Source organism: Macrobrachium nipponense, chromosome 47 (genome assembly GCF_015104395.2).
Source record: "Macrobrachium nipponense isolate FS-2020 chromosome 47, ASM1510439v2, whole genome shotgun sequence".
Taxonomy (NCBI): Eukaryota; Metazoa; Arthropoda; class Malacostraca; order Decapoda; family Palaemonidae; genus Macrobrachium; species Macrobrachium nipponense.
In genome coordinates this window covers 35,420,470-35,435,286 of record NC_087222.1, presented here as the reverse complement: position 1 = coordinate 35,435,286, position 14,817 = coordinate 35,420,470, and the positions used below count along the sequence as shown (strand labels likewise).

Here is a 14,817-nt window from a genome sequence, read left to right as displayed (position 1 = left end):
GAATGTCGTGGTGTGATTCAGAATTATGATTTTGTTTCGTGTTGTAATGTTCATTTGATTTTCAGTTCTGTGGTTTTAGCCTGTCATGTTTTGCTGAAATCTCAGAAAACAATGCTTTTAATCGATACCAGTTCTTCCCCTGTGAATTGACAAAATCGTTGGTCAGTGTTTTTAAGATTAGGTAGCTAGCTGTCGGAATATACCAACTGTATATTTGTAAAGTTATAATTAGTTTGCAAAATTTTATCTATTATTTTTTGGATAGCAATTTTTAGAGAACTCCTAAACTTATTGAAAATGTAATGTCACTATGTTAATGATGGCAATCTTTTGAGTGCATTTATTGCATTTATGCTACATGTTAAATTCTTATTGCATTTGCTTTCTGAATCCTCTGCAGCTACGTACCATTGACACAAGCACTGAGCTCCGCCTTGATGCAATGGAAGTGCTCTGTGCTCTGGCAACTCAGCTGGGCAGATCTTACGAGCGTTTCATTCCAATCGTGAATCGAATCACCGTGAAGCACAAGATTTATCACCCGAGATATGACATCTTGGTGGCCAAAGTTGTTCGTGTAAGTTTGCAATCTTTGTTAGCTCTTGAATGTATATAGTCTTCCCTTGTTCCTCTTTTGATATTGTTGTTTTCCTACTTGCTTACTTCTCAGTCTGTCTTCCTCTGTTTGTGTAAGTCTGTAATCTTTTTCGGCACTTGAATGTATAAAGTCTTTCATTGCTCTTTCATAGTTATATTTTTCTGCTTCCGTACTACTCAGTCTGTCCTCCTCTTGCTGTCGTTTCTTTTTCCTCTTAATTGATGTTCTTTTTCAGGTACTCTGTGAAAGTCTGTAATCCACAAATAGCTTGGTTCATTGACTAAGTCTCCCTCTTCACTTCTTCAGTTTTCTGCTTCGTCTTATGCTCTTTTTTCTTCACTTTCTCCCTTTGTTCTTCACTTCATCTCCTCCATAGGTTCTTTGCAGCATCCCTTATGTATACCAACACCAAAGATTGAGATGTTCCTTAAAGCCTTTATAATCACTAACCATAAGACTAAGATGTTCAGTGCAATCCCCAAGTTTGCAAACAGATCATAAAAATTCATTAAATATTTATTTTATACATTCAACTTCCCTGCCAGATATATACTTAGCTATAGACTCCGTCGTCTCCGACAGAATTTCAAATTTCGCGGCACACGCTACAGGTAGGTCAGGTGATCTACCGCCCTGCCCTGGGTGGCAGGACTAGGAACCATCCCCGTTTTCTAATCAGAATTCTTCTGTCGCCCGGACCATCAACATTGTTGTTGGTTCCTCTCGATTGGTTTTTCTTTTTTCACCGGCAATTGATCTTCTTGACCGACTTTTGGTGACGTATCTGGATTGTTGGATTGGCATACGCTTTTGTGGACTGTTTTTGTGGACTTGATTTTGGAAATTTTCTAATGTCTGACTCTGGTATGGTTGGTGAGACGTTGTGTGAATGTAGGCTGTAAGGTGAGGTTGCCGAAAGCTTCGGTAGACCCTCACACGGTATGCAAGAGGTGCAGGGAGTATGAATGTTCTTTTACTAATACTTGTAAGGAATGTGAGAACTTGAGTGAGAACGAATGGAAGAATCTAACTAATTATTTTAAAAAGTTAGAAAGAGAAAGAGTGAGGAAGGCTTCGCATAGAAGTTTAAGTAGTTCTAGATCTGAACTAATTCCAAGCTTGGGATCTTCCCCAAGGGTAAGTATTGCTACTTCTCCTTCCATTGCAGCCCCTTCTCCTATTGCAGAACCTGTAGATCCAGCAAAAGAACTTGCGGATCTAAAAGCAGCCTTCAAGTTGATGGAAAACAAAATGGCTGCCATACAAGGTAAGGCTAGTGTTTTTCAGTGGACAGTGATATGAGTGTCCCCAGCCGTGTAGTGGAGGGGGGGCATCTGGTCGGCTCAGCAACGCTCCTAGGTCTAGACCTCTTCCAAGCTCACATGCCCAGAGGAGAAGGAATGTCGAAAGCCGAAAGGAGGTTGTGGAGAATCCCCACCGATCAGGTGTCCCTTCGGCGGTTTTCTGTGACACCCCAGACTGCCAAGGACCGCTATTGTAAAAGCGTCCTACGTGAGTGTTTCTCGTCGTCGGGATCTTCATCACCGAGACGTGATTGGAGAGATTCAGATCGATCTCGGCCTCTCAAGAGGAGTTGGAAGGCTCCGAATATTGACTCGAGCCCTGAAAACTTCCCTGAGGAGTTCCTCCATCGGGAGTGAAGAAGGCAAGAAGAGCCATTCTTTCAACCAGAGTGAGAAGGAGGCAGGAGGTGGAGGCTATGGACTCCTCCCCTCCTCCTTCCCCTCCTCCCGAAGAGGATAAAGAGGAGGCTACAAAGAGGTTCATGATGGCGATGCAGGAACAGATTTCTCGTTTGTAGGAGTCCTGTCAAAGGAGCCTCTAGAAGAAAGACACTTCCCTTCCTATTAAAGATCCTCCAGACGTATGGAGGTATCTGCCTCCAGGAGCGATACTCCTACTCGAGGTGAGGTTTCCGGTACGAACTTGGATGAAATGATCAGACGTCTGGCACCGGCCAGGAGTGAGGAGTCACAGGAGGCAGGAGCCAAGAGCCAGGAGGTGAGGACGTCAAACCAGGAGGCAGGAGCCTCTAGAGCCAGGAGTGTAGAGGCATCCAGGCAAGAGGCAGGAGGCCGACCAGGAGGAACCAGGAGGCCAAGGAAGGCTAGGAGGCAGGAGGCCAAGGAGGCCAGGAGCCAAGGAGGCAAGAGGCAGGATCAGAGGCAGGAGCCAGGAGGTCCGGAGTCAGGAGGCAAGAGTCCGGAGTCAGGAGGCAGGAGTCAGGAGGTCAGGAGTTCAGGACAGGAGCCAGGAAGGGCAGGAGTCAGGAGGCAAGAGTCAAGAGCCAGGAGGCAAGAGTCGGGGACTCGTTCCTTGGAGGTTATGACTCTTCTCCAAATAGGAGCTCCTCTCCTTCAGAACATAGGAGATCTTGGAAGGACTCTCCCTCAAAACGTGAACTTTCTCCTTCGTCTGATCGAGGGTTAGACGAGTTGTCTGATGACGAACCTCCTGCTAATGAGGGACTTTCTAGTTATAAAGTCTTAGCCTCATTACTTCTGCAAGAGTTTGGAGATTCTCTTAGTCCGGCGGCTCCTCCTCCTCGTTCGCTCTTTTCGAGCTCAGCTACGGCAAAATCGTCGGCCTTTTTAAAAATGAAGCCGGCGATATCTATGAAGAAGGCACTCCATTCTTTAGATTCTTGGATGGACAAGAAGAAGGAGTTAGGAAAGACGGTATTCTGCATGCCTCCTTCCAGATTGCACGGGAAGAGAGGTATTTGGTATGGGACAGGAGAGACATGGGTCCTTTCTCTACCTGCCTCTGCAGATGCCAGAACTTTTGGCCAATTTAGTGGAGGACCTCTAGAGTCACTCCGGGGTTAGGTTATCGGTCAGAGCGACGTGGAGCACTTCAGAGTTGAACCACTTTCTAAAGGACTTTTTGTCACTTTAGAGGTGGTTTTCAATTTTTCTGGATTGGTCACTCGGAGTTCTGGCCAACAAATCTAAGGATCCGGAGTTTCTGAAAAACCCAGAAATTCTCCATAGCGTCCTGTCCTGCATGGACAAGGCAGTACAGGACGGTTCGGGTGAAGTGGCTTCCCTTTTTGGTGCTGGTCTCCTGAAAAAGAGATCAGTTTATGGATCCCTTTTATCGAAAGGGGTTTCTCCGAGCCAGAGGACTGCCTTACTGTTCGCCCCTCTATCAGATCATCTGTTTCCTTCTCAGTTAGTGAAAGATATATCTCGCTCGCTAACTGAGAAGGCGACACAAGACCTATTAACGCAAACGTCCAGAAAGGACAGCCCTGTATGTCGACGGTTAAGAAAGGAATCTCGTCCGTCCGCACAGCGCCCTTTCGTGGAGGTGCAGCGGCTCGTCCCCCTGCCAGAAAGAAGAGCTCTGAAAGAGAGGAAGGTCTTCATTTAGGCCCTTCAAGAAATCAAAGTGACTTGTTGCTCCTCCAAGCACCAGTGGGCGCCAGACTCCAGAACTCTTTGCAGGAGTATGGGCAAAAAGGGGAGCCGACCCTTGGTCAGTGTCGGTCCTGAAGAAGGGATATGTAATCCCCTTCGACGACAGCCCGCCCCTAACATCTACGCCTCGGGAACTGTCAGCGAGGTACAGAGACCCGTTAATGAGAAAGACTCTCCTTCAAATGGTGGAGCAAATGTGGGAAAAAGAGGCCATCGAACTTGTGCAGGATCCACACTCCCCGGGATTTTACAATCGCCTTTTTCTAGTACCAAAGGCATCGGGGGGTGAGGCCAGTTCTGGACGTAAGCGCTCTGAATCGCTTCGTACAGAAAAAGAAGTTTCGGATGGAAACGTCCGCCTCTGTAATGTCGGCTCTTTCGTCCAGGAGATTGGATGGTCTCTCTGGACCTGCAAGACGCATATTTCCACGTTCCCATTCACCATTTGTCAAAGAAATATCTTCGCTTTGTAATAGGAGACAAGATCTTTCAGTTCAGGGCTCTGTGCTTCGGTCTGTCTACAGCCCCACAAGTATTCACCAACCTGATGGCGAATGTAGCAAGATGGCTTCACCTAGAGGGGATAAACATCTCCCTCTACTTGGACGACTGGCTGATCAGGGCCAAGTCGAAGATTCAGTGCTTGGAGGACTTAGAAGTAACAAGGAACATGATAGATTCGCTAGGGTTGCTCGTCAACCTCGAGAAGTCACAACTGATCCCCAGCCAGAACTTGGTCTATCTGGGGATTCAGATGGATTCTCGGGGTTTTCGGGTATATCCTTCGCGAGAAAGAATCGCTCGAGGTTTGTCGAGAATCTCGAGCTTCTTAGAGAGAAAGAACAGCTCAGCGAGGGATTACCTGAGCTTTTAGGGACCCTGTCCTCATTGGAAAAGTTCTTCTCGCTAGGGAGACTTCACCTTCGCCCTCTTCAGTTTTTTCCTCAAAGAGGTGTGGAGTTGGGAAGACGGGTCAACTCTCGGACATCTTCCAACTTCCACAAGAAGTAAAAAAGATCATCTGAAGTGGTGGATCCCTCCGCTTCAAAAGAACGAAGGCGTATCGCTTGCTCTGCAGAACCCAGACCAAGTGTTATTTACCGACGCTTCGGAGTCGGGATGGGGAGCGACGCTAGGAGCAAGGGAGGTGTCAGGCACCTGGACAAAGGAACAGGTGTCTGGCACATCAATTGCAAGGAATTTGTGGCCATACACCTAGCCTTAAAGTTCTTCGAAGAGATAGTCAGAGACGGGGTGATACAGATAAACTCGGACAACACCCACGGCTCTGGCTTACATACGCAAGCAAGGAGGCACGCACTCTTTCTCCCTCTATCAGTTGACAAGACATCTGTTAACCTGGACGGAAGAAAGAGGCATAACTCTCCTCACAAGGTTTGTTCAAGGGATCAAGAATGTGAGAGCGGACAGACTGAGCAGGAGAAACCAGGTCCTTCCCACAGAATGGACTCTACACGAAGAAGTGTGTCGAAGTCTTTGGTCCCTGTGGGGGAGACCGCACATAGACCTGTTTGCGACGTTCCTCTCCAAAAGAATAGAGATCTTTTGCTCTCTAGTGGAAGATCCGAGAGCCTTCGCAATAGACGCGTTTCTCCTATTGGATTGGTCGGGTGTGGACGCATACACTTTTCCCCCGTTCAAATCCTGGGGGAAGTGCTCAGGAAGTTCGTAGCTTCGAAGAGCACGAAGTTGACACTCATAGCCCCATTTTCTTTTGGCCAGCCAGGAATGGTTCACGGAGGTACTGGAGTGGATAGTGGACTTCCCCAGATCGCTTCCAAACAGACACGATCTACTCAGACAACCCCACTTCGAGAGGTTTCATCACAACCTCCCAGGTCTCGCTCTGACTGCCTTTCGACTATCGAAAGACTTGTCAGAGCGAGAGGCTTTTCTCGCAAGGCTGCGGGCTCTATCGCTAGAGCCCGCAGAGCTTTGACGAGAAGAGTATACCAGTCAAAGTGGGAAGTCTTTAGGAGGTGGTGAAGGGTCAGAAGCTGTCCTCCTCCAGTACCTCTATAGTGAATATTGCCGATTTCCTCCTCTTTCTGAGAGAGGAATCACCCTATCTGTCTCGACAATAAAAGGATACAGAAGCATGCTGTCTTCAGTATTCAGGAATCGAGGCCTGGACTTATTGCTAACGACAAAGATCTACACGATCTAATTAGATCTTTTGAGACTTCTAAGCAGCTACTCCTAGAACACCTAGTTGGAATCTAGACGTGGTCCTGAAATTCCTTTCATCGGATAAATTCGAGCCTTTACATCTGGCGTCCTTCCGCGACGTCACTAGGAAATGCTTGTTCCTGGTGGCTGGCTCGCTACAGCCAAGAGGACGAGCGAATTACACGCTCTGGATTCCCCGGTGGGGTTCAAAGGAGATGCTGCCATCTGTTCTTTCCAGACAATGTTTTCTGGCAAAGAACGAAAACCCGTCAAAACCTTGGCCCAGAAGTTTGAGGTAAAAGGCCTATCTAACCTGGTAGACAGAGAGATAGAGAGATCTCTCTGTCCAGTGAGACGCTTAAATACTATTTAGAGAGGAAGAGACAGATGGGAGCTTGTCAACAAGGTCTTTGGTGTGCGGTGAAGAACCCCAAAAGACTCATGTCCAAGAACGCCTTGGCTTTCTTTGTGAGAAGCGTTATTACGGACGCTCACAAGAACTGCTCGGAGGAATCCTTCGGTCTTCTAAAAGTCAAGACTCATGAATTAGGGCAGTAGCAACGTCTTTGGCGTTCCAAAAGAATATGTCTCTCAAAGAATATCATTGAGACTACATATTGGAGGTGCAATTCAGTGTTTGCATCTCATTATCTGAAGGATGTGAGAGTGACCTATGAGAAGTGCTTCTCGCTAGGTCCTTTTGTATCAGCAGATACAGTACTGGGTCTTGGAGCAAAGACTGATCCTTAATTTTGTGTTTTTATCGTACATAAACCCTCTTGTCAGATATGTGCTTGGTTTTCTATTAGCAAGCTCACTACTGTCGCACGGGAGCAGAAAGTGTCATTGCTGGTAGGGGATCAAGGGTATGTATGACTAGTAGGGGAGTACAAAATTTTTTTTGTATATTTTGTAATGAAAGTAAAATTAATTATGTTTCGAGTTTTTGGTTGTTTGTAGGAGTTCGGGGATAACTCCTTACAATCTTAGAACTAACAGGATGTTAGGATCAGGTGATCGGGATCGGTTTTGTGCTCCTTGAAACAAGGTGTATTGTCATGTTAGTGGAATAGCACCCAATGACAAAGGCCTTTAGGCTCTGCCGAGTAAGTGGATAAGACCCCATTGGCAGACCCACAAGAACTCTTAGCCATAGATCAATATCTCGCTGAGGCTCTTGAGGCTAAGCAGACTCCAAGGCAGTAGCCGCGAAGTCTTCAGCCTAATAAGGTAGGAACCAAGGTTTATTAATACCTACAACATATGTTGTTTACCTGTCTATTTCAGTAGTTAGCTGTCTCTTACCCACCACCAATGGGTGCTAATCAGCTAAGTATATATCTGGCAGGGAAGTTGAATGTATAAAAATGATATTGTCATGTTACAAGTTTTTTTTTATACATACTTACCTGACAGATATATACGATTAATGGCCCACCCAGCCTCCCCGCAGGAGACAGGTGGAAGAGAAGAATTCTGATTAGAAAACGGGGATGGTTCCTAGTCCTGCCACCCAGGGGCAGGGGCGGTGGTAGATCACCTGACCTACCTGTAGCGTGTGCCGCGAAATTTGAAATTCTGTCGGAGACGACGGAGTCTATAGCTAAGTATATATCTGTCAGGTAAGTATGTATAAAACTTTATTGTAACATGACAATATCATTTTTTAACCAAATTTCAGGAGCATAATTTAAGCTCAGAGTAGTTTAATTAAGAGGCTTTGTGGGAAAAGGAACTTGAACTTTATTTCTGTCAAACATGATTCCTGTAGATTTCTCAGAGGCAATATTCTTTATTTTACTCTTCAGGGAAAGACTGTGTCTGATGGTGAGATGTCGATCATATCAACTCACATGCGCCCTAGGCGACATGGGTCCCGTAATCACCACAGTGAAGACTCCACGACGATCAAGAAGGTAATTTGTGCATGTTGTACATGTGTTTGTATGTAACTAGAAGTAGGAAGGGAAAAGAGAGAATTATTGTGCTATTATTTTGAAGATCGTATAATTCGTTGCCTTGCATTATCCATTATTTAGTCAAATGGTTATAGAATAGTGTCCTCCTCAGACACTGCTTGGTGAAATAAACAGGATTTGGATATCTAATTTTCTTGTGCCTTTTTTTTTTTATTACATAGATTAATTATTGTGGCATAATGCTAGGTCTATGAAATACTAAAGCTTATTCTAATTTTATGAAATAGGTAGCGCAAATATTTATTATGTGACACAGGTATGGCTCTGTGGTTTCAAAGACTAAAAGATGGCTTGGGTATTCTTACAAGTACATATTGCTACCAAAGTCAGATGAATTTACTTTCATTTTCACACCCTTAGGGTACAGTCATGGTCCAGTCTCTTCAGCGAGCTTGGCTTTTCACGCGATTGGTGAGCAAGGATGATTGGCTGGAGTGGCTGAGACGATTCAGCATCGAGCTCATGAAGGCCTCACCATCGCCTGCTTTGAGGTAAGTTGTAAGGTTGGCGATGCCTATTGTGCTCGTTTAAGTATAGTTAGGCCTAATGTGGGTCAGTCTTTGGCACATTTAGAATTTTGACACGCGGAAAAGTTGGGGAAAGTTTTGACATAACTTTTCTTAAATGTTGTCGAAACATCTTTTGAAGATTATCAATTCTTTCCTCCCCCCTCACAGGTCATGTTACTCAGTGGCCACAACGTACGTCCAGCTGTCTCGGGACCTCTTCAACGCTGCCTTTGTGTCCTGCTGGAGCGAGCTCAATGAAAGCTTGCAGGATGACTTGTTGCAGTCATTACGCCAAGCATTGACTTCTCAGGACATTCCGGAGATCACGCAGACACTCCTCAACCTGGCAGAGTTCATGGAGCATTGTGATAAGGTTAGACTGAATTTCTTGATGCTAAGTAGTGTCCTTGAGTTTATCATACTTCCAATTCTACAGATTTTCATGAGTAACTCTTCCTTGTCCATTTCTTATTACATATCCAAATACATAATATCAGTTTGAGGGATCATAGTCTGTTTTTCCAGCCTCTGCACCTTCCTCAAGTTGAAACCAACTTTTGACATCTATTCCTGAAGTGAATTACTGCCTGCTCCTTGTCTCTCATTACATCAGCTGCTCTGCCCTTTGCTTATGAAGTTATCCAGCTGCTTTCAGCTCATGAATTCCTTTAGTTGTCGCCTCTGATTCTGGAACAGGTCTAGGAGAGGTCTTTCAGATTAGTCTTATAATTGTAGAACAGGTCCTTCAGACTAGTCCTATAATTCAAGGATACGTCCTTCACACTAGCCGTATAATTCTGGGACACATCCTTCTGACTAGCCTATTGACAGTCTAAAATTTAATTCAGTTAGTTGTCTGGTTAAGATACATTATAACAATAATCATAATCATTATAATAATGGATGGAAATTGCATCTGTATAGTATCATCTGTATGTTCATATAGGTCTAAATCCTAGTTCTGAATTGCAAAAATATGATGTATGAATTATCATAAGCAGACTGCAATCACATACTTTCTTAATTCACTTTGGTCTCTGTACCGGTCAATAGATTTTTCCCTGCAAATCTCCCAAGTTTGCCTCGGTCTAACATTTTTCCTTTGAGGGCTTGAAGCACCTTGGTTTTGCAGGGCCCACTTCCTCTGGAGCTCCAGCTCTTGGGAGAGAAAGCGATGGGATGCCGAGCGTACGCTAAAGCTCTGCATTACAAGGAGGAAGAGTTCCACAAAGGTCCCACTTCACAAGTTCTGGAGCATCTGATCTCCATCAACAACAAACTGGGACAGAAGGAAGCTGCTTCGGGTACGTATGTCAGCGTGAATTTCCTGCAGTGATTTTGTTTTGTGTCATTTTGCAGTTTAGTTTCAGGTCATTTTGTCATACAGGCAGTCCCCGGATATCGGGGGACTCAGTTAATGGCTATCAGGTGCTGATAATGGAGTAAGGGCACTATAAAATACCTAACAGAAGTGCCATTAACCGGTTATTGACGCCATTAATCGAAGCTTTGCGCCATAAATTGCCGAGTTTCGGTTAATGGCAGTTTTCGCCGATTAGCACCCAGCCAAGAATGGGACCGCTGTCGATAACCGTGGACTGCCTGCATATACATTTGTCTTCCATTTTTTTTTTTTTTTTTTCTTTGTCCATGTACAGCACTGTTCCTACCAAGCTGTCCAAGGTTTTTAGCTTATCTTTGCTCCATTAACTACTCTTTCAGGATAGCCATATGAGTATAGAAGTGTGACTCAGTATCCTGGGGAAACTCCTTTATAACTTTTCATATCTGCTCATACATTGCATGTGTAGATTCATACATTGCATATTATGTGTAGATTGTTTTCCAGTGAAGAATTTATAACAAAGTAGAATTCTTTGTGTATTTGATTACAGTTGGTGGTCATTTAGTAGCAGAATTTTTTTTTATAATTTTTTGTTTCTTTTTTGATAGACATCATTTATAAGTTAGTGAGAGAAATTGTTTGAAGTACTAGTTTCAGTTCTCAGTAGTCCAAATTTTGTTTCTTTTTGGATAGACATTTTTTAGGTAGTGAGAGAAATTTTTTGAAGTGTTTAGTGTCTGTTCTGAACAGTCCCTCTCCTTCTGTGCCTTAACGTACGTTTTCTCCCGCAGGTCTTTTGGAGTACGCGCGCAAGAACAACCGCACCGACATGAAGGTCCAAGAACGGTGGCACGAGAAACTCCACGACTGGGACCAGGCCCTCCAGGCGTACCAGACGAAGCTCGAGGCTCGACCGGACGACTTCGACCTGATGCTGGGTCAGATGAGGTGTCTGGAAGCCCTCGGGGAATGGGGGGAACTATACAGCGTCTCGTACGAGTGCTGGAACGGCGATCTTCAAGATGACAGTCGTGGCCAGATGTCTCGCGTAGCGGCGGCATCTGCCTGGGCCATGGGTGAGTGGCCCATGATGGAGAAGTATACGAAGTACATCCCGCGCGACACCCAGGAAGGTGCTTTCTACCGCGCAGTCTTGGCAGTGCACAAGGACCAGTACCGCTCGGCTCAGCAGTTGATCGACTCCGCCCGTGACTTGCTGGACACGGAATTAACGGCCATGGTCGGAGAGAGTTACCAGCGGGCTTACAACGTGATGGTTTCTGTGCAGATGCTGGCCGAGTTGGAGGAAGTGATTCAGTACAAATTAGTCCCCGAGAGAAGGACGGCCATCACGCAGATCTGGTGGGAGAGACTCCAAGGTTGTCAGAGAGTTGTCGAGGACTGGCAAAGGATCCTTCAGGTGAGATCTTTGGTTCTCAACCCTCAGGAGGACATGAGGCCCTGGCTGAAGTTTGCGTCCCTCTGCCGGAAATCGAACCGTCTCACTCTGTCCCACAAGACACTGGTGAGGCTTCTTGGCTCTGACCCTTCTTCAAACCCACAGCAAGCGTTGCCTGCCAATCACCCTCATGTCACTTACCAGTACTGTAAACACATTTACACGTATCCCAACAGACGTCAAGAAGCCTACGGACAGCTACAAAACTTCTGCCAGTTCCTGGCACCTGCTGTCGTCATGGAAGGCCAGAATGGCGACAACAAGCTCAGAAAGCTGGTGTCCAGAGTGTACTTAAAGCTCGGCGAATGGTTTGAGCAGCTTCACGGCTTAAACGAGGACCACATCAACACAATTCTGACTTATTACACCCACGCTAAGGACACGGACGAGACTTGTTACAAGGCGTGGCACGCTTACGCGTACATGAACTTTGAAGCCATCCTCTTCTACAAGAACAAGTCTGATGCCGTGAAAGCAGAAAGCGGAGCGGAAGATCCCAACACACCGACGAAGAAGAAGAAAACTGCTGCAGACTTCACTGTGGCAGCCACGAAGGGATTCATCCGTTCTATATCGCTGAGTGATGGCAACAGTTTGCAGGACACCTTGCGACTCCTGACAGTGTGGTTCGAGCACGGCCACCAGCCTGGGGTCTACGAAGCCCTGGTCGACGGGCTCAAGACCATTCAGATTGATACGTGGCTGCAAGTGATTCCCCAGTTGATTGCGAGAATTGATACCCCTCGAATCCTAGTCGGGAAACTCATCCACCAGTTACTAATGGATATCGGCAAACATCACCCACAGGCTCTGATATATCCGCTAACTGTGGCGGCCAAGTCGGCTGTGCCACTCCGCGTTCAGGCTGCCGAAAAGATCCTCAAGAGTATGAGAGAACATTCAGCACACCTGGTCCAGCAGGCCATGATGGTGTCGGAGGAGCTGATCCGAGTGGCCATCTTGTGGCATGAGATATGGCACGAGGGCTTGGAGGAGGCCAGCCGGCTGTATTTCGGAGAACGCAATGAGTCTGGGATGTTCCGGGCGCTGGAACCCCTGCACGCCATGATGGAACGTGGGCCTCAGACGCTGAAGGAAATGTCCTTCAATCAGGCCTACGGGCAAAATCTCCTCGATGCCCTGGAATGGTGTCGCCGCTACCAGAGGTCGGGCAACATCCGAGAGTTGAACCAGGCCTGGGACCTCTATTACCATGTCTTCCGTCGTATATCACGCCAGCTGCCCCAGCTGACTTCACTGGAGCTGCAGTCAGTTTCCCCCAGGCTGCTCAAGTGCCGAGACCTGGACATCGCCGTCCCTGGGTCTTACGCCCCCAATATACCAGTTATTTGCATTGCCCAGGTTCAGTCTTCTCTCCAGGTGTTAACATCGAAGCAGAGACCGCGCAAGCTGTTCATACGAGGCAGCCACGGCAAGGACTTTGGCTTTCTGCTGAAGGGACACGAAGATCTGCGGCAGGATGAGAGGGTCATGCAGCTCTTTGGTCTGGTCAACACACTCCTCATCAGCAATCCCGACACATTCAGACGAAACCTCACGATTCAGCGTTTTGCTGTGATTCCCCTGTCCACCAACTCGGGACTGATCGGCTGGGTGCCACACTGCGACACCTTGCACGCCCTCATCCGAGATTGGCGTGAGAAGAAGAAGATCCTGCTGAACATTGAGCACAGAATCATGATGAGGATGGCCCAAGATCTCGACCACCTGACACTGATGCAGAAGGTCGAGGTATTCGAACACGCCTTAGAACACACGCAAGGAGATGACCTCGCCCGCCTACTCTGGTTCAAGAGCCCCTCCTCAGAAGTGTGGTTCGACCGCCGCACCAACTACACGAGGTCCTTGGCTGTTATGTCGATGGTGGGCTACGTTTTGGGCCTGGGAGATCGTCACCCATCTAACCTCATGCTGGACCAACTCTCGGGCAAGATCATCCACATCGATTTCGGCGACTGCTTCGAGGTTGCCATGACTCGTGAGAAGTTCCCAGAGAAGATCCCCTTCCGTCTAACCCGGATGCTGATCAATGCAATGGAGGTGACCGGGATAGATGGGACTTATCGAATGACCTGCGAGTCGGTCATGGGGCTCATCCGTCGAAACAAGGACTCTCTCATGGCCATGTTGGAAGCCTTCGTCTATGACCCTCTGCTCAACTGGCGTCTGATGGAACACACTCAGCCCAGGAGCAAGCGTTCGGTCGTGGGGGAGAGTATCAGCGGTGGTAGGGTCGGCACGACCGAGACTCCTCAGACGCCCATAATGGAAGCAACTTCGTCGACGGCGCCTCTGGGCTCTCACACAAAGAAGGTTGAGCTCAGGGAGGACTTGGGGACTTCGGAGGCCCTGAATAAGAGAGCCGTGGCCATCATCAACAGAGTCCGCGACAAGCTGACCGGACGAGACTTCTGCCACGACGAACCTTTGGATGTACACAAGCAAGTTGAATTGCTGATCGCTCAGGCAACATCTCACGAAAACCTCTGCCAGTGCTACATTGGTTGGTGCCCATTTTGGTAAATGGCTAAATGTACAGAGTTCTTATTTGGCCACTGATAGCGTTTTGCACAGTTTTAGCCAGCAGCATTTGTAAATAAATAGTATATCTGATATTTTACGAGATGATTGTTATTATAATGTATATAATACAAGATGTGACCTATTTTAAACTTTTGAAAAACTCAAATTCAAGCGATGGTGCTTCAGATTTTTGTTTTAATCTGGTAAAATGAGGATAGTAGATGCTATATTTTACTACTACAAGATTTTGTTGGAATACTTGTGATCTAGATGCAGTCATTACACAGACTGTAAACGTATTTTGAGCTGTACTGTACATATCTCTATTGCTGGTGTAGTTGATTTGCTATGACAGAGGTTCTGTGAAGAAAATCAGGGTTTATGTTCACCCAATGTATCCAAATTCTCTTGAATTTGAGTTTTACTGGTGAACATCAGTGATTTCATACTGTTGTTCAATTGTTCCTCAGAATTAAATGTTGATTCGAGGGAGGTGACACATAAGACTATTTTTAGTGGGTTTGTATACTGCAGTGGTTATTTTCATATTTTTGCTTATATTTGTATGGGTGTAGAGGATGACCAGTTAGCAAAACTACAAAAAAATACTTTAAAAATGTGTAATCAAAAGGTATACTACTAAGATTGTACTTCGATACGTTTTTGTACATAGCCGGGCATTGCAAAAAACTAGTGATAAGCTGTCATGTCATGTGATTTTGTTAGTCAATAATAAAGTTAAATTTTTTA

General features: G+C 46.2%; 1 protein-coding gene across 1 annotated transcript; it reads left to right on the top strand.

Moving 5' to 3' along the window:
• Positions 1-400: 400 nt before the first annotated feature.
• On the top strand, positions 401-14,817 carry LOC135204900 (serine/threonine-protein kinase mTOR-like; the record flags this gene model as incomplete). The annotated part of the gene is given in 6 exon segments (XM_064235143.1): positions 401-577; positions 8,040-8,147; positions 8,571-8,701; positions 8,888-9,092; positions 9,852-10,023; positions 10,856-14,817. Coding segments are annotated over 6 exon segments (4,005 nt in total), but the record flags the coding sequence as incomplete, so codon positions are not given.